The sequence below is a fragment of the Rhinoraja longicauda genome, chromosome 16, assembly GCF_053455715.1.
Source record: "Rhinoraja longicauda isolate Sanriku21f chromosome 16, sRhiLon1.1, whole genome shotgun sequence".
NCBI lineage: Eukaryota > Metazoa > Chordata > Chondrichthyes > Rajiformes > Arhynchobatidae > Rhinoraja > Rhinoraja longicauda.
Genome location: NC_135968.1, coordinates 22,455,387 through 22,473,637, shown reverse-complemented (window position 1 = coordinate 22,473,637; position 18,251 = coordinate 22,455,387). Strand labels below are relative to the sequence as shown.

The 18,251-nt window shown below is 40.8% G+C and overlaps 1 protein-coding gene across 3 annotated transcripts in view; it reads right to left on the bottom strand.

Annotated features, from left to right (window-relative positions):
- mxi1 (max interactor 1, dimerization protein) overlaps positions 1 to 18,251 on the bottom strand; it is a 40,938-nt gene that overhangs the window by 15,545 nt on the left and 7,142 nt on the right. For 2 of the 3 annotated variants that reach the window (XM_078413408.1, XM_078413407.1), the window contains exons 2-3: positions 13,261 to 13,348; positions 3,100 to 3,129 (exon numbers count right to left, since the gene is read on the bottom strand). In XM_078413408.1, the coding sequence (XP_078269534.1) occupies positions 3,100 to 3,129; positions 13,261 to 13,348 (118 nt within the window). Of the gene's footprint in view, positions 1 to 3,099; positions 3,130 to 13,260; positions 13,349 to 13,630; positions 13,895 to 18,251 lie in introns of those variants that run through there. The other variant, XM_078413409.1, reaches the window with a different exon arrangement.

Genomic DNA, 18,251 nt, shown 5'->3' with positions numbered 1-18,251 from the left:
GATAAACAGGATCAATAAAAGCTAGTCAAGTTAACAAACTAGTCAAGTAAACAAACTTCTGTTTTCCAAACCAAAAACAATCAAGAGACAAATAATAGATTAAAATATCTGCAATTAATGGGCACCAAAGAGGACCATAAAATAGTTACAATACTCCAACTAAGCATATTTTCAACTAAACAAAAGTTTTATTTTTTATATACGTATTGCGAGAGTAATTTTTAGGCCATAAACTCAGGTATCCAAAATCTAATCAACACACAAACCATTCTTAAGTAATATCCACGTTATGACACATTAATCATAATAGATTTGTCAATTAATAATTTCAATGATCTTTGTAGGAGAACATTTTTATGTACAAACAACTGCTATGTTTGCTTAAATAATTGCAGTGATTAAAAGCCCTAACACCAGGGAGGTGAAACGTCATGCTAAAGTCCCATTTGCAGACACGAAATCTCCAAGTCTATTCTTCTAACTACTGACTCCAATGATTCTCTCTACCATGTTCATAATGCCCTCCCTGGCCAGTCAAACTTCCATTATCCTCACTGAACTGCTAGTATCTTCCTTCTGATTACCATCTTTACCTGATCTAGCCATTAGGGTCTCCAAATACCATTTATGGTTACTTTTGAAAACCCTTTGAAATGGGCTAGCAAGTCACATCGTTGTATTACTATTGGGGTGGAAGTTAGTAGAGTGACTATCACTAAAGAGAAGGTGCTTGGGATGCTGAAAGGTCTGAAGGTGGATGTCACCTGGATGGACTGCACCCCAGCTCTCATCTTCTTTAGCAGCCTCACATGTGGCATCTTATCAAAGGCCTTCTGAAAGGCCTTCAGGTAGACCACATCCACTGAATCTCCTTTGTCTATCCTGCTATTTACTTCCTCAAAGAATTTCAATAGGTTTGTCAGGCAAGATCTCCCTTTCACAAAACAATGTTGACCTCGGCCTATTTTATCATGTGCTTCTAAGTACATAGAAATCTCGTCTTTTATAATGGATTCTAAAACCTTATCAGCCACTGAATTCAGGCTAACTCTTCTGCCTCGCTCCCTTCTTGAACAGCGTCATATTTGCAATTTTCCAAACATCTGGAACCACCCCTGACTCTAGTGATTTTTGGAAGATCACAACTAATGCCTCCACAAAGTTTCAGAACCCTGGGGAGCAGTCCCTCCAGGTGACATCCACCTTCAGACCTTTCAGCATCCCAAGCACCTTCTCTTTAGTGATAGTCACTCTACTAACTTCCACCCCAATAGTAATACAAATATGTGACTTGCTAGCCCATTTCAGGGGGTTTTCAAAAGTAACCATAAATGGTATTTGGAGACCCTAATGGCTAGATCAGGTAAAGATGGTAATCAGAGGGAAGATACTAGCAGGTTGGCTGCATGGCAGAAGGCAGAGAGTGACAATAAAGTTGTTTTTTTCTGGTTGGCGGCCAGTGACTAGCGATGTTCCGCAGGGGTCGGTGCTGGGGCCGCTATTCTTCACGGTGTATATAAATGATTTGGATGGGGGAAAAGGTGTAGAATACTTTCTAAATGGGGAGAGAATTCAGAAATCGGAGATGCAAAGAGACTTGGGAGTGCTGGTACAGGATTTCCAAAAGGTTGATTTGCAAGTTGAATTGGTAGTAAGGGAGGTGAATGCAATGCTCACATTTATTTGAAGAGGATTACAATATAAAAACAGGGATGTAATGCTGAGGTACTGATCAAACCGCATTCGTAGTATTGTGAGCCGTTTTGGGCCCCTTATCTGAGGAAGGATGTGCTGGCATTGGAGAGGGACCAGAGAAGGTTTACGCAAATGATCCCAGGAATTATTGTTAACGATGAGCTTTAGCAGGCACTGGGTTTGTACTCGCTGGAGTTTAGAAGGATGAGAGGGAACCTCATTGAAATTTACCAAATCGTGAAAGGCCTGGAAAAAGTGAATGTGGAGAGGATGTTTCTACTAGTGGGAGAATCCAGGACCAGATGCCATAGCCTCAGAATAAAAGGACGTACCTTTAGAAAGGAGATGAGAAGGAATTTCTTTAGTCTTTCCTTAGTCACCATCGTCAGTGGTGAATCTGTGGAATTAATTTCCACAGACGGCCAAGTCAATGGATATTTTTAAGGTGGAGATTGACAAATCTTGATTAATAAGGGTGTCAGCGTTTATGGGGTGAAGGAGAATGTTGAGAGGGAAAGATAGATCAGCCATGATTGAATGGTGGAGTCGACTTGATGGGCCAAATGGCCTAATTCTGCTCCTAGAACATGAACTCAGAGGGTCAGGCTGCATCTATGAAGAGAAATGGGCAGACAATGTTTCGGGTCTGGTATACTCCATAGATGTAGCCTGAACTGCTGAGTTCCTCCAGCCGTTTGCTTTTTGCACAAGATTCCAATTCGCTCTTTCTTGCTGTCCATTTCAGAATAGACCAGTTCTGCCTGTCATCGTTTTGGGTCAGTTTTTCTGTTTCCACTTGTAGTTTGGCTTGTATGGCAGGTCCCGAAGCCTTACCAATAGCAACACATTGCACATATTAAAAAAGCATCATCTGATTCTAACTGCTATATTTACTCATTAGTCTCATCCTGTCACAGATATTGCCTTTGTTCTACTCACCACTTCCCACCGTCTCAGCAAATTAAAACTAAATTATTTTATTTCTTTCCCAGTTGGAACCGAAACATTTACGTTTCTCTTTACACAGATACATGTTTCTGAAAAGATATGACCATATAGTTTTTTTCCCACTTCATACGAACTCACCAGCAGTGCTACAGTAACCTGACACCTTAGCAACAACATCACCATGTGACCCAATCAGAGTTCAGCATGTCAGAGAAAAAAAGCAATGAGTACTCTGCATTCAGATTTTCTGCTTCAAGTCTGACATCTACTTGCATTTTGGAAACAAGTTGCTGGTTTGTAAGGGGAGCTTAAAGTTTTACTCCATGAAACATTTGCTAATCACTTCCTTTATTTTAAGAATCAAATTATTTTTCCGTTTTATAATTGGAAATTAAAATTTTCATGCTCATTACCAAATGAGATAACTGTGTGGTATCCTATCTGTCAGTGACTTACCGGTTCTTTTCTAATTCATTGTGTGTAGATCTGCAAAACAGAAATTTAGCAGTTATTTTAAAAGCTTTTGAAAACATCTCTTGGATCAGTAAATTGTCCACATTTGAACTTAATCAAACTGTCTATTTTTGCTGTTCCAATATTCTTCTCTGCAGAAAAGTGATGATTATGCATTTTAGTCTTATATCAAACATTTAAATATCAATAGGCTATATAATTATCACATGTGTCACTGCTGAACCTGATTCTGTCTTCAGTTAATAGTTTTTATTTGTAATTTTCCAACATTGGAAAGCAATTGGAGGCAGAAATTCTGATGTTTTTTTTTAACCTTTTTTAAATCAGGGATGCCGAGGTCAATTAGAGTGCTTTAAATGAGCTCAACATCCTCAGCACTGTCCAAAGATTTAATTTTGGAGCTGGCTGATTAAGAGCTCAACCTCATACCATATGCATAACACAAATAGCTGGTGTAAATTAACGGATCAGGCGGCATCTGTGGAGGGAATCGAAAGGCAACATTTTGGGTCGGGACCCTTCTTCAGACTCTTGAAACATCACCGATCCATTCCCTCCACAGATGCTACCTGACCCACTGAGTTCCTCGTGGCTTCATACCATATAATTGCCAAAGACTAGGATCGGAAGCAAATTACATTATTCGTTCTTTAATAAATGCATGTCACAAAATTTCCAAATAAAATCTTAATGTCAAACCCCTGCTGTGAATCATTGGAGAAAAATACAAATTCCTGGCTGGAAAGCAAATGGCTAATAAGAGGATATTTTGTATATGAATGTGTAGGTTCACATGATTAACAAAGGCTTCCTAAAACAAAAATATTGTTCCATGCCATGAGATTGTATCCCATGAAAAGGGATGAATTTCAGATGGGTGTGACGAGCCTTAACATCAAGACAGTTTATGATTGAACGTGACCTCAAAGAATTCTGGTAAAACTGAAGTTAATTTTTAAAAAACTCCAACTCGTGTCATAACTAGCACAAAGGAAGATCCTCAAGATCACCTTAATAATAATAGAACATCCCTGCAGATTATAGTCAAAGAACACGGAAACATTTCCTTTGGCCCAACTTGTCCACCTGACCAAGATATCTGCCTGAGCAAGTCCCATTTGCCTGCTTTTGGCCCATTGCCCTCTAGATCTTTACTATCAATGTACTTGTCTAAATATCTTTTAAACATTGTAATTGTACCCACCTCAACAGCTTGTTCCATATACCCATCCTGTGTGTAAGAAAGTTGATCCTCGGTCCCTTTTAAATCTATCCAGTCACCGTAAATCTATGCCCTCCAGTTTTACACTCCCCGTCACAGGGGAAGAGACTGTGGCCATTGAATCCTCGGGTACTGTCCTAGCTCAGTTATGTTCAACTCTACTTCAATAATTTCCTTTCTTGGTTGAGGAGGTCAGAACCTATGATAGAACTGTTCAATTCAAATTCACCCAGGCTTTTTCAACAGCATCTCCTAAACTTGTTAACAGTTCACTATTCCTTCATCATTGCTGGGTCAAAATCCTTGAACTCCATGGTGTCGAGGCACCTTCACTAAAGGACTTTGATGGTTCAAGAAGGTAGCTTACTGTTACTTTTACTTGGGCAATTAAAGATGGTTATTAAATGCTGAGTGAATAGAAATATCTCAAGCTGCAGCAAGAGTCCTTGAACTGTACACAAATTCATGTACAAATATTTTCAATTAAATAATATAACTTTCTTTAATGGAGATAAATTTATGACTTGAACTTTAAAAATAGAAAATCAGCTTACCAAAAAAAGGCCATTAAAAATGCATTCTCAAGGAACGGATGCTGGTTTACAAAAAAAAGGACACAAAGTGCTTGAGTAACTCTGTGGACCTGGCTGAGTAACTCAGCAGGGCAGGTAACATCTCTGGAGAAAAAAAGATGGGTGACGTTTTGGGTCAGGACCCTTCTTCAGACTGAAAGTAGGGGGTTGTGAAAAGTTGAAAGCAAGAAAAGACCAGAACCAGGACTAGGGTGGAGGAAGGGGGAAAGGAGGGAGAAGGGAAGGGGAGATTAGTGTAAGATTAAGTTACTTAAAATGAGAGAATTCAATGTTCATACTGCTGGGTTGTAAGCTACCCATGAAATATGAGCTGCTGTTCCTCCAATTTGCATGTGGCTTCACTGGCAACGGAGGAGGCCCAGGACAGAAAGGTCAGTATGGGAATGGGAGATGAAATGGTTGGCAACCGGGAGATCTCATAGGCAAAGCGGACAGAGCATAGGTGTTCAGCAAAATGGACAGAGTCTACGTCAGGTCTCGCCAATTTCTCTAACCAAAAAACGTCTTCAGTCATGTTAAGGTAATCCCTTTCATTGGCAGAAAATAGTCATAAAACGCTGGAGTAACTTAGCGAGGCAGGCAGCATCTCTGGAGAGAAGGAATGGGTGAGGTTTTGGGTCGTGACCCTTCTCCTGTCCCCCATTCCTTCTCTCCAGAGATGCCGCCTGTCCCGCTGTTATTCCAGCATTTTGTGTCTATCTTCTGCATCTGCAGGTCCTTCCTACACTCTTTCATTGGCAATCCCCCGAGGTCAACAGCTTGGTAGTTGAGAAAGTGATGTGTTCCTTCTATTTACTTTGGGTTTCTTTGTGTTCCTGAAGGAACTCAGGCCTCCATTTTGTGTGGTCACAGCCAAGGATTCCCACAAATTGGTGGGGATATTGCATATTTTCAAGGAGACATTTAGAACATGTTAGAACCGTTACCACTGTCTAGCTAGTAATCTTTTGCCTTAATGGAACTTGCATTTGGTGTCTCTTTCAGGCATTCAAACATGGTCAGTGCATCTTTACGAACTGAATGCAATTAGGATCTTGATGCTGGGGATAGTGGTGTGTGTGAGGGTGGGGCACTATTCTCAATCATTTATTATGCCAGTGGATAGTTCTTTCAGGTGCCTTCTGTAAGACATCCACGTCTTGGGAGAAAACAAAAAGGCAGGGATTACTCATTGTTGCCAGGAGGGTCATGATCTTTATGTTGGGTTACAGTTCTTGATCTTCAAATGCTCTTTTTATCAAAGACTGTGTTGTCACACGGACATTGAGCAACACCTTCAGGATATTCTTTTGTCTTCATTGGGAGGTGGCTTCCAAGATATGGGAAATGCTCCACCTTTTCCATCGTTTCGTCATGGACGTTTATTATTGAGGAGCTGAGTTATGCAGTGGAGCAGACCAGTAGAGGTCCTTTACCCTGCAGATGTTAAGTGTAAGGCTCGGTATCTTGTGAATGAACAAATCAGCCATCACTTGGAGCTCAGTCGCTGAACAAATGTTGTCCACGTAATGCAACTTGATGACTGAGGTAAGGGTGACAGTTTCTTCTGGAATGGAAATAATATAGATGGAAAAGCTTTCCATTTCACTTTCAAATTAGCGCCTCTTCAGTGGGCAACTTGTTTTAGGTAAGGTGCAACAGTGCAGCGAGAATGACTGAGCAAAGTGTGGGGCAGAGATACAATCTTGCTTGACACCGAAACCAGTCTGCGTTGAGATTGGTTATGTTGTGATTAAGATTTGAGCTTACAAGTCAATATGTAGCAAATGTAAGATGGAGACAAATATTGAGAGCAATCAAAATTGATAGGGATATTCTACAGTACCTCTTGATTGATGTAGTCAAAGGCTTTTGAGAGGTCAAATGAGCTCATGATGGTTGATGTTGCTTTCTGGACTATTTTGGAGATGATGTGTGGTGAAGATCATGTATATTATGACTTTAAATGCTAGACTTCACTTAGTGATTACATTGTGATGACAATTTCAAGGGCAGCAGTCTGAACCTAACCAATAACCATGTTTTATCTGTAAAGTTTGTGTATGAGGTCGTCAGGAATGTGGACTTAGAGCTGCATTTGGATGCCGGGAATATTCTTTGCAGGAGTTATCAGAGTTTAGCCCGCTAATTTGACATTCAATTTGTAAGTACTATAACACAATTTATGGCTAGCTCATAGAATCAAGTAACTTGGATGACATCTTACTTGGCCTAGCCTGCAGAACCAAGTTCAACTGTTCTCATCTCAATACTATGTCAACTACGGTCACAGAGTAAACAGGGAATATAAACATTTCCTGGTGTGAACAGCTCAGAATCACACTAGTGCACATGCACAGCCGTTAAGGTAGTCCACTGAAATTCTTTACAAGCCCGAGATTTTTTTTTAAAACGTTGCTAATTAGTTAAATCTAACATAAAACATGACATGGCAGTGTGGTCCAACAGCATTTCAATACAGGGATGGCTATCCTAACTTCATTATTCAGCAGCATTATTATAATTCAGACAAACTAGGAGTTTCAAACTTGAACCCATACTTGGTTCACCTTGTACAGCCCCACAGGTAGATGTAGGAGAAGCGACTGACTTGCATCAGAACTGCAGGCAATTGCTGAACCAGGAGGAGCTCCTTTCAAATCATTTATTTTTCAGTAGCACCCGTGGTTTCTTTAACCACTAGTTAGGCTGCTTAAACTAAAAACACTAGTCAAGGCTTCAATTAACGCCACCTTATTTCAGTATTTAGCTAGGCCACTAAATAAAGCCTCACACAATTTAGCAGCAGTCCAAAGGGAGAGATCATGCACAAGCTTCTGCTTTACCAAACTAGTCATAGGCATTTTGGTAACTCGTCACAAATTTGGTAAATCTACTCCAAAACACTCTGGTCATTAACTGACCTGGTGGGTAACACCAGTTTAGCTACTACAATCGTATTCTACAAATGATTTATATTAAAAAATTGTGAATTGGATTTTAATGTTTTGGTTTATTAACTATTAACTGCATTTCATTTAACATAAGAACATAAAAAATCTGAGTAAATCTAAGCCATTTAACAATATCAGGCATGCTTCACCATTCATCAAGATCATGGCAGATCTTTATCTCAATGTTATTTTCCTGCATTATCTCCATATCCCCTGACTCCCTTGATATCCAGAAATCAATCTAGCTGTTTCAAAAGAACTCAATGACTGAGGCTTCACTGCCAAAGATTCACCACCCTCCGAAGATTTTTCTCCTCATCTCAGTACGATGAGCAATAAGAAAACACTCTGCATTTACACATCATCTTCTAAGGCTAACCACAATTAAAATAAAATATGTAAGCAAAGGGATGACCAGAAGCCTAGTCATGCATTCACATAAATAACTGCCCTGGTACCATTGGTTCTGCCTGCTCTTGCCCCGTTGAATTCATCTCAACATACCTCAAAACTGACTAGTCCCTCATTTTCAAGTTCCTTCCCACAAATATCTGGGACACATCACAAGCTCTCCACCAACTTCTAATTCCCTGGTTCCACTACCTCATCTTTACCATGGAGCCAGTTCCTCTGCACTCCATCGGGAACATCGGGAAGACTTCAGGGTGTCCGTTTCTCCTAGAACTAAGGCCAAGGTTCCTTCAGTTAAAACTGTCCTCCTCCTGGCAGAACTTATTATAACCCTCAAGGACTTTTTTGATTTGTCTCACTTTTTCCAATCAAAGGTATAGCCATGGACACTCACAAGAGCCCCAAATATACCAGTTATTGTTGGCTATGTTGAATGCTTTTTGTTCCAAACATACTCTGGCACTACTCCTCAACTCTTTCTCCGCTACATCGATGATAGCATTGGCAGTCACAATCCCATGGCAGGACTCATCAATTTCACCCTGGCCACAAATTCATTTGGACTATCTCTGACACCTCTCTCCCCTTTCCTGATCTGAGATGTCCTCTTTCTTCAGGAAACATGGTTTCCCTTTGGCAGTTGTGGATGGAACCTTCACCCATGTCTCCTCTTTACCCTATAATTCTGCTCTTGCTCGCCCTTCTGGACAGATGGAACAGGAATAGGGTTCCCCTGGTTCTTATCTTTCACCCCATGAGCCTCTACATCTAAAACATAATTCTCCAACAATTCCCCAGAATCATTGCAATCCCTCCACCAGTCACATCTTCCACTCCCCACTCCTTTCACGGAGATCACCCTCTCAGTGAATGCTCTAAACGCTATGCTTTAAGACAGTTTTAACAGAAGAAAGAGGTGGACAGGCAAACATCTTTAAAGATAATTCTAGAAGGCACGGTCTAGATGTCAAAGCTACAGCAGCAAATAGTTTGAAAGGGAAGTTTATTCTGAAGATACGAGTTGAAAGAGGTTACAGAATAAAAAGCGGTGAGGCTGTAAAAAGGTGTGATTATAATGATGAGCATCTTTGTACGGGTGGCATCAGAGCAACAAATGTACAATGCAAGTTAAAAAAACTCGAGATGCAGGAAATCTGAAATAAAACAGAAGATACTGGAAACATTAAGCAGGTCAGCCAGCATCTGAAAAAATATAGTTAAGGTTTTGTGTTTTTAGTTTAGTTTAGAGGTACAGCACGAAAACACGCCCTTCGGCCCACCGAGTCCGCGCCGACCAGTGATCACCCCCGTACACTAGTTCTATCCTACACACCAGGGGCAATTTACAATTTTTACGCGAAGCAAATTAACCTACAAACATGTACTTCTTTGGAGCGTGGGAGGAAACCGGAGCACCTGGAGAAAACCCATACAGTCATGGGGAGAACATACAAACTCTGTACAGACAACCCCCATAGTCACGATCAAACCCGGGTCTCTGGCGCTGTAAGGCACAGCGCTACCATGCCGCCGCAGCCTCTGATGCTGTCGAGGATCAGAACTGAGAAAGAGGGATTTTTTTTAAATTGCAGGGAGGATGGGTGTAAGATGCAAAGGGAATATCTCTGATAGGCCAAACCCAAGGCTGTCCTGGGACATACTGTAAAATAACTCCTTTGGAAAAAAAGTTAATGGGGCAGTTAGGGATGGAAAACATGGTTGTTTGATCATTAAAAGCCAAGAAATTAAGCCAGTTAGAATGAGAACCGTAACAAAATAAATGTACGGATTGCAAAACACAGGGCTGCAGGATCTGCCCAACAAAAACACTGAGCCAATATCAAGATGGATGACATGGCCTGTTCTGATATAGATAGAGAAACCTGTTTAGGCAACAGGAAGCTTAGGCTTGCTTCTGAGTACAGAATACAAGTGCTCCGCAAAGCAGTTGCCTGATCTGCATTTGGTATCTCCAATATAGAGATCGCATTGTGGACACTGAATGCAATACACTAGATTGTGAAAAGTGCAAGTAAATCACTGCTTCAACTGGAAGGATTATTTGGGTCCCTGAGAAGGGAACAGTTGAAAGAACATTTGCCGAATCTCTTGCAGTTACTTGAGAAAGTGTTGATGTCCTACCTATCTATTCCTTAACTTTCCTGTGTTTTGAAATTAACTTTTCACTTCTTCCCAGTTGTGATAAGTGGTCTTGAACCCAAAATGTTAACTCTGTTTCACTTATCACACACACGGCCTAACCTGCTGAGTCCTTCCAGCATTTCCTATTACAATACACAACGCAGATCAGTGAGAACATGGATGAAAAACAGGAACTAGATTTTTCAATCAGCTTGTTTACTGAGGTGCAAAGTGAATTGCAATCAAATGTGCATTGAAATAATACAGTCGATTGATATAGACAAGGAAAGAGGTTTGGGAGGACAATAAACTGTGCTAGGGCAGAGAGTGGATTCAGATGGAATCGGAAGCATTGCTCAGAGGATTAGAATAGATGGCAGAATTTGACAACAATAGCTTAAAAAGACATAATATAGAACATGTTGCCTATCCCTTCCTCAAATAATAGAACATGAAATGGAGACACAATAAACTGCAGAAGCTTGAACCTTGAGCAAAAAAAAAACAGCTGAAGGAACTCAGCAGGTCAGGCAGCATCTGCAGAGGGAATGGGACATTTCACATTTTGGGTCAAGATCCATCTTCAGATTGAAGGAGTAGAGGGGAGATAGTTAAGAGAAAGCAGTCTGGGGAAGGAGTGCGGCAAGAATTAGCGCATGATTGATGGATACAGGTGTGGAAGGGCTGATAGCAGACAAGTCAAACCAGGAAATGATTTTCATAATGAATGAAAGGGTCCTGGTGAATGTTGTAGACCAGAGGAATCTAGGTACATATTTCCCTGAAAGTTGTGTCACTGGTAGATAGGGTGGTCAAGAAGGTTTTTGGTCCATTGACCCTCATCAGTCAAGGTATTGAGTATAAAAGTTGACACATCAAGTTGGGCAATATGTTGGTGAGGCCGCATTTGGAGTTTTATGTTTAGGGTATATAGAACAAATTGCCAGGGTGAGTAGTTGAGACAGGTGCAATAACATTTAAAATAAATTTGGACAGGCACATGGATAGGAAAGATTAAGAGGGAAATAGGCCAAACACAGACTAGCTTAGATGAGGCATCTTGGTCGACATAGACAAGTTAAACATAGGAAAAAATAGAAAACATACAAAAAATAGGTGCAGGAGTAGGCCATTCGGCCCTTCGAGACATCAATATGATCATGGTTGATCATCTAAAATCAGTACCCTGTTCCTGTTTTTTCCCCATATCCCTTGATTCCTTTAGCCCTAAGAGCTAAATCTAACTCTCTCTTGAAAACATTCAGTGAATTGGCCTCCAGTGCCTTCTGTGGCAGAGAATTCCACAGATTCACAACTCTCGGCGAAAAAATGATTTCTCATCTCAGTCCTAAATGGCCTATCCTGTATTCTTAAACTGTGACCCCTGGTTCTGGACTCCCCCAACTCGAGAACAAGTTGGGCCGAGGGGCCTGTTTTTACACAGGCACCTGAAAATGATCACCTGAGATTTATCCTTAGCATAAATGCACTGTATGGCATACTACAGATGAAAGCGTACAGGTGCAAATTCAGTACTGAGGTGTCTGAGCAGATATGGAGAATCCAGGAGGGGAACAAAATGGTTCCTGCTTCTGACTTCTATTCAGTTTTTTAAAATGAAAAACTGTCCTTATCATCTATCTGGAGTACTACCTTTCTCAACTAGACTCCACTATTGCAAGAAATAACACTTTCCTTGAGAGAAGAACCAAAGGGTGGGGTGGATGTAAACTAGAATTCCAATCTGGATGCTACTTGACTATGGAGGCCCTTTACGCATTTTTTTTCCATTTAGATTCAGCAAATTTGGTGAATCAGGAGGACTGCTCATGCTGTTATGCTGAATGTAGGAGGGACTTAGACACCACAAACAGTTTTAGCCTTACATGTCATGACATGTACCGAGTTTGCATTAAACGGCAATTTGAAAAGTAAAACCAATTAAAAAAACACAGCTTATATTTAGTTGCAATCTTATCTTTCAATTCTAGCATGTAGTCAAAACTTTTCTCTTATATACCACACTACAATGAGCAAATAGTCATAAATTGTCCTTCATAATTTTACATTGCACCATCAAAAAAAGAAACAGCTGACATAGAAAGTTAATAAAATAAATACCTATTATAGGTGAGCAATCTGAATAGTTACTTTATATCCAGACCACGACAGAATGAAACAAAGTTGTGGTGAATTGCATAATTTTCCCGTGCAAAGTGAGGCTTTAATGTGCAAAAAACAAAACAAATGAAATAATTCAGGACACTTCGAAATTTTAATCATTGAATGTACTTTAGATGTTCATTGCAACTGAAACTTATTGTACAGTGAAATGCAAGTTCACGGAGAAATTCTGATGAACCAACCGTCCGTGTAAAAATGACAAAGATGAAAATTCTCCGTGAGAAAGATCCATATTTGCGTGCCCCCCCCTTTTCAATTTCACATCAGTGTGTTTTTAAAACTGTAAATCTGACAATCAGCTGATCGCAGATGGCGCTCGAAGCTCCCTTTCCCCCATCCCCCATTAAAATATAATTAGCTTTGCATTTTCTTTTCCCTCCAACACAATACACTATTCACCTAAACGCAAGCAAAAAAATCGTCAGTGAGGAAAAAGCTTCGAATTTTTATTTGGAAAAGTTGCTGTAGGTTTGGCTGATCTGGGTATTGTTTAAAAAAATAAATTACAAAATATATATAAAATGGCGGGTACAGTAACTGCACATAAACAGCGCTCGGTCCGGTTTAAAATTTGCCCTACTTTAATGCACTTGCACTGAAATGCATCACGTTTACGTGCAAGTAAATGAAAAGGACACGGATTTTATTTCATTTTTACCTATTGCTCGAATTCTTTTTGGTTTTCATTTTCCTCCTGGTCGCCTCCACATCGTAGGGTAACGACGATGCATATCCGTGCTCAGCTTCTGAAAGGAAAACAAAAACAAGTTCACGTTCGCCTTCACACATATATGTTAAACATTATAAAGTATTTATCGCTGACAATCGCCAATTGTTTGCCCTTTTTTTTTAAACATATAACGAGAAGCAGGGCGATTGATGTCAGGGTGTTTGCTGAGTCTTCTGCTGCGGTTGATGGCAGTTGGAACTCCTGGCGATTTGAATTCTCTTTTTAAAAAAATGCCAAATAATAATTTATCCGATGTGTTTATTCCAAGAAAAGCTGTGGCGTTTCTTCTTTTCTTTACCTCGATCTCTTCTCTCTAAAAACTCGGCCGCTTCTATCAGTCTCTGGATGTTGATTAATTGCACTGCGTTCATTATTTCGTTTATGTTTTCAATTTGGTCGTGTATTTACAAGGTACAAAAATATTTTTTTTATATAAAAATGGGTGGAATTTTTTTTTACAAAAAAAAAAAGATCTGGATTAAAAAATGAAAGGTTTTTCTTGTTAAAAAAGGGGGGGGAAGCGAGCGATCCGCAAGCAGCCGACCCTCCTCCCTCCTCTCACTCTCTGTCAGTCCAAGTTTGTTTACCTCAGGAAATATCGAGGACGGCTCCGACTGAGCGGCTCCATTGCGCCTGCGTTCACCGCCGCTCTGGGGCTCCCTCTCTCACTCCCTCCCTCCCCCCTCTTCACCTCCCTCCGCGGAGCACGCCGGGAAATGTAGTTCCAACTCAGGGCCTCCCCGCTGCCGCAGACGGCGGCCTAAGACTACAAGTCCCGTGGTGCTCTGGGCTTCGCTGCCCGCATCGAGGGAGGGAGGGATGCAGGGTTGGAGGGGGCGGGGCTCCCAGCCCGCATGCGACGTGTTTCATGTGAAAAGCACATGTCGCGGGGCGCGCGCGCATGCCCGGGGTGGGGTGTGCACGCGCACACACATGCGCGCGCGGGACGGGGCGTGCAGCGAGCAATGCAACTTTGCAAAAGCGCCCTTAACTTGCACTGTGGTTCTTATTATTTGCACGCCAACTTAATCTCTCTCCCTCGTGTGAGTAGTAAATTAAAGATAATGCGTTTATTTATTTATCGATAACGATGTTGGAATAAGTTGGATGGCTCGCTTTTTTTACGACCTGCAAACAAGCATCGTTGGGAATGATTTGGTTTATTTTCATGTTTGCAAAACCAAGCTCGTTTGAAGTGAGACCTTTCTCACCAACAATATTTTCTGCATGGTGGTGGCTCCGAACGTTTTGGGTGCCACTTCATCCAGTTGAAAGTTCAAGATCCATTTATTGCCACGTTTAAGTTAGTGTAGGCACAATTAAATCAGAAAACAACAATGCCGCAGTATAACTATATTTTACATAAAATTAGACACAAAATGCTGGAGATACTCAGCGGGCGAGGCAACATCTTTGGAGAAAATGGATAGGCGACGTTTCGGGTTGGGGCCCTTCTTCAGACTGGTGATTTTTTACGTAAATGTCTTACTGCAATTTTATATGGGGAGGATAATTTCCCTGATTTAGGATTCTCAAACTAGGGAACATCCTCTGAAAGCAAGGGGAGGTTTTTTAAGATTGAAGTTATAAATGTCTTCCCTCGGTACATACGATACGATAGAACTGTATTTATCTCAGGAGGGAAATTCATGACGATTCTTTAGCAATCTCTACCTTGCAAAGAATCAGTTATGATTGCTTTCAGAATTGAGACTGATAGGTTTCTTTTAGTAAAGAAATTAAGAGAGATACAAAGCCTGGAGTAACTCAGCGGGTCAGACAGCATCTCTGAGCAAGGCTCAGACTCTTTTTCAGGCTGAGAGTCAGGGGAGAGGGAAACGAGAGATATGAAAAGTTACAAAGAAACAAATGAATGAAAGGACTCTCAATCTGAAGAAGGGTCTCGACCCAAAACGTCACCATTTATTTTCTCCAGAGATGCTGCCTGACCCACTGCGTTACTCAAGCTTTTTGTGTCTATCTTCAGTGTAAACCAGCATCTGCAGTTTCTTCCTACACAAGGAATTAGGAATTCAGTCTGAAGAAGGGTCTTGACCCGAAACGTCACCCATTCCTTCTCTCCCGAAATGCTGCCTGACCTGCTGAGTTACTCCAGCATTTTGTGAATAAATCGATTTGTACCAGCATCTGCAGTTATTTTCTTATAAGGAATTAGGAGATATGGAAACATGGCAAAAAAATATAGTGGGAAGATCAGCATGATCTTGATAGAGCAGGTTCAAGGGGATGAATGGATTATTCTGCCTCTATTTCTTTATGTTCAAGTAGGAAGATTGTTGCCACAATTACAAAATATGTGCACTAATTTCAGAATATATTATACTCTTTTCCTTGTATCTTTCTATCCAGAAAGGTATTTGTTAAAGATCTTGTGACATTTCCTGGATGTCTGCCAACATTCCGATATCAAACAACACAAAAAACGGTGTAACGAGCCAAGCATCGCACTGCTGTGCTATATTGTGTTTGCGTACATAATATGTGATGTATGAGAGATGTGATGGATATCTACAAAGGAATTCAGACAGTGATCTTGAAAGATCTTTGCAGCCACTAGTTGGTTGAGGCTTTTAGAATTCTTACAATAGTCAAGAGGCAAGCCAACCAGTTTAGAGTAGATATCGTGTAGGTTTGAAAAACATACATTAAGAAATGTTTGAATGTTGAGTCTACTTTTGAAAGAGTGTTTGAGGTCTACAGGCTAATGGTGAGCAAAAATTTCTCAAATGGATATTTATTAATCTACACCAAAACTAATCAACAGTGAGGTTGGACAAAGAAACACATAATTAAATTCTGCTGCCATGCAGAACTCATGTACTTTATTAGCTTAGCCATCTTTTCTCCAGTCGATGCTACCTGACCTGCTGAGTTACTCCAGCGCTTTGTGTCTATCTTTGGTATAAACTAGCATCAGCAGTTCTGAAGCATTATTTTGTTCCATTTGATAGTATTTGTAACCTGTCCAATAAAGGAAATTGCAACGGTCCCATTTTTGTTGTGATTATTCTTGATATAAGACCCATGGAACTTTTTGGTGGCTGGCAATTCGGAAAAAAACTTGCATTTAATGACACCTTTCTTAACTATGGGATGTCCCAAACGATTTAAAGCCACTCTTCTCTTGTGACCGTTGTTGCAAATCGGAAATGCAGCATCCTCTTTAGATCAAAATGGATACACATTTTGTTCAGGCAACTTGTTACATGTCTTCATTCAGGAAGTAAATTAATTAAATACAATGTATACTTAGTTTCTTAATTTTGTTAGAATTCCCTCTGATATATTTGTAGTGTACACACTTAACCACAATGAATATCTGTTTATATATTAATGTAATTGTCAATTGTTATTAATAAAGATATCATTAGTTTGTTGCAGCTCCAAAGTATATTCAGGGTACAATGGGTGTGGGGGGAAGGACAAAAAGGACTAAAAATAGACTAGAACTCTAGACATTGGAGTAAAAGAAAAAGCATATCCTGTAAATCCGAAATAAAATCAGAGAATGCTCGGCAGGTCAAGCAGCAACAGATACTTCAGAGTCGACATTTCAAGTCAAGAACCGGAAGAGTGAATTGTATTTTTTAATTTGCAGAGGGAGGAGAGGGGGGAGTGGGGGGGGGGGGGGGGGGAGAGGACAGGGTGGAAAGAGGACAGGGTGCAGACCAAAATTGTCTAGCTAACAATTACTTTAAAAACTAGCAGCTGAAATAAAAATTACACAGAGACAAGTTGACATAAAGCAACAGCTTTATCTGTGAAATTTAAACCTAGTATAAGCCACAATGGTGGTAACATGTCTGGTCAGAATATTGGCTGCTTTGATTTCCATTTACTTATTTAGAGAAACAGCATCCAAACAGGCCCTTTCACCCACCAAGTCCACGTCGACCATTGATCACCCATTCAAACTAGTTCTATCAGGGGGTATGGAGAGAAGGCAGGTACAGGTTACTGAGCTGGATGATCAGCCATGATCATATTGAATGGCGGTGCAGTCTCGAAGGGCCGAATGGCCTACTGCTGCACCTATTTTCTATGTTTCTATAAGGAAAAACTTTTTCAGTCAGAGAGTTGTGAATCTGTGGAATTCTCTGCCTCAGAAGGCAGTGGAGGCCAATTCTCTGAATGCATTCAAGAGAGAGCTAGATAGAGCTCTTAAGGATAGCGGAGTCAGGGGGTATGGGGAGAAGGCAGGAACGGGGTACTGATTGAGAATGATCAGCCATGATCACATTGAATGGCGGTGCTGGCTCGAAGGGCCGAATGGCCTACTCCTGCACCTATTGTCTATTGTCATATACTCGTTTCATGCTACACACTAGGGACAATTTTACAGAAGCCAATTAACCTACAAACCTGCATGTCTTTAGAATGTGGGAGTAAACCCACACAGTCAGGCAAAATGCACAAACTCCATTTAGACAGCACCCAAGGTCCAGATCGAACCTGGGTCTCTGGTGCTGTAAGGTAGTAACTCTACCGCTGCACTATCGTGCCACCAACAGTGTTTGGCCGGTTTGACCAACACATCCACACGTCTTTGGGATGTTGGAAACCCATGCAGTGGTAGGAAGAATGTGCAAACTCCGCACAGAAAGTACCCCAAGGAGGTTGTTCCTCAAGCTTATGTGAGATAATGTTGGAGCAATGTAAAGGATGAAGGACCGAGAGGTCAGAGTGAGAGACGGATAAGGAGTTAAAATGACAGATGGGATCCCATTGCAGATGGTGGAAATTATGCAGGATGTCTAGAAAACTAGACATGTTGGACTTGTTTTTCTCATCTTTCTAACATGGCGACTGCCTAGGGGCAGGAGCTGAGGCACCATAAGTGATTGTCGATGTTGTGACTTAACTCGAGCAGTTTGCCACGTTCGTTATGGGGTGATTTG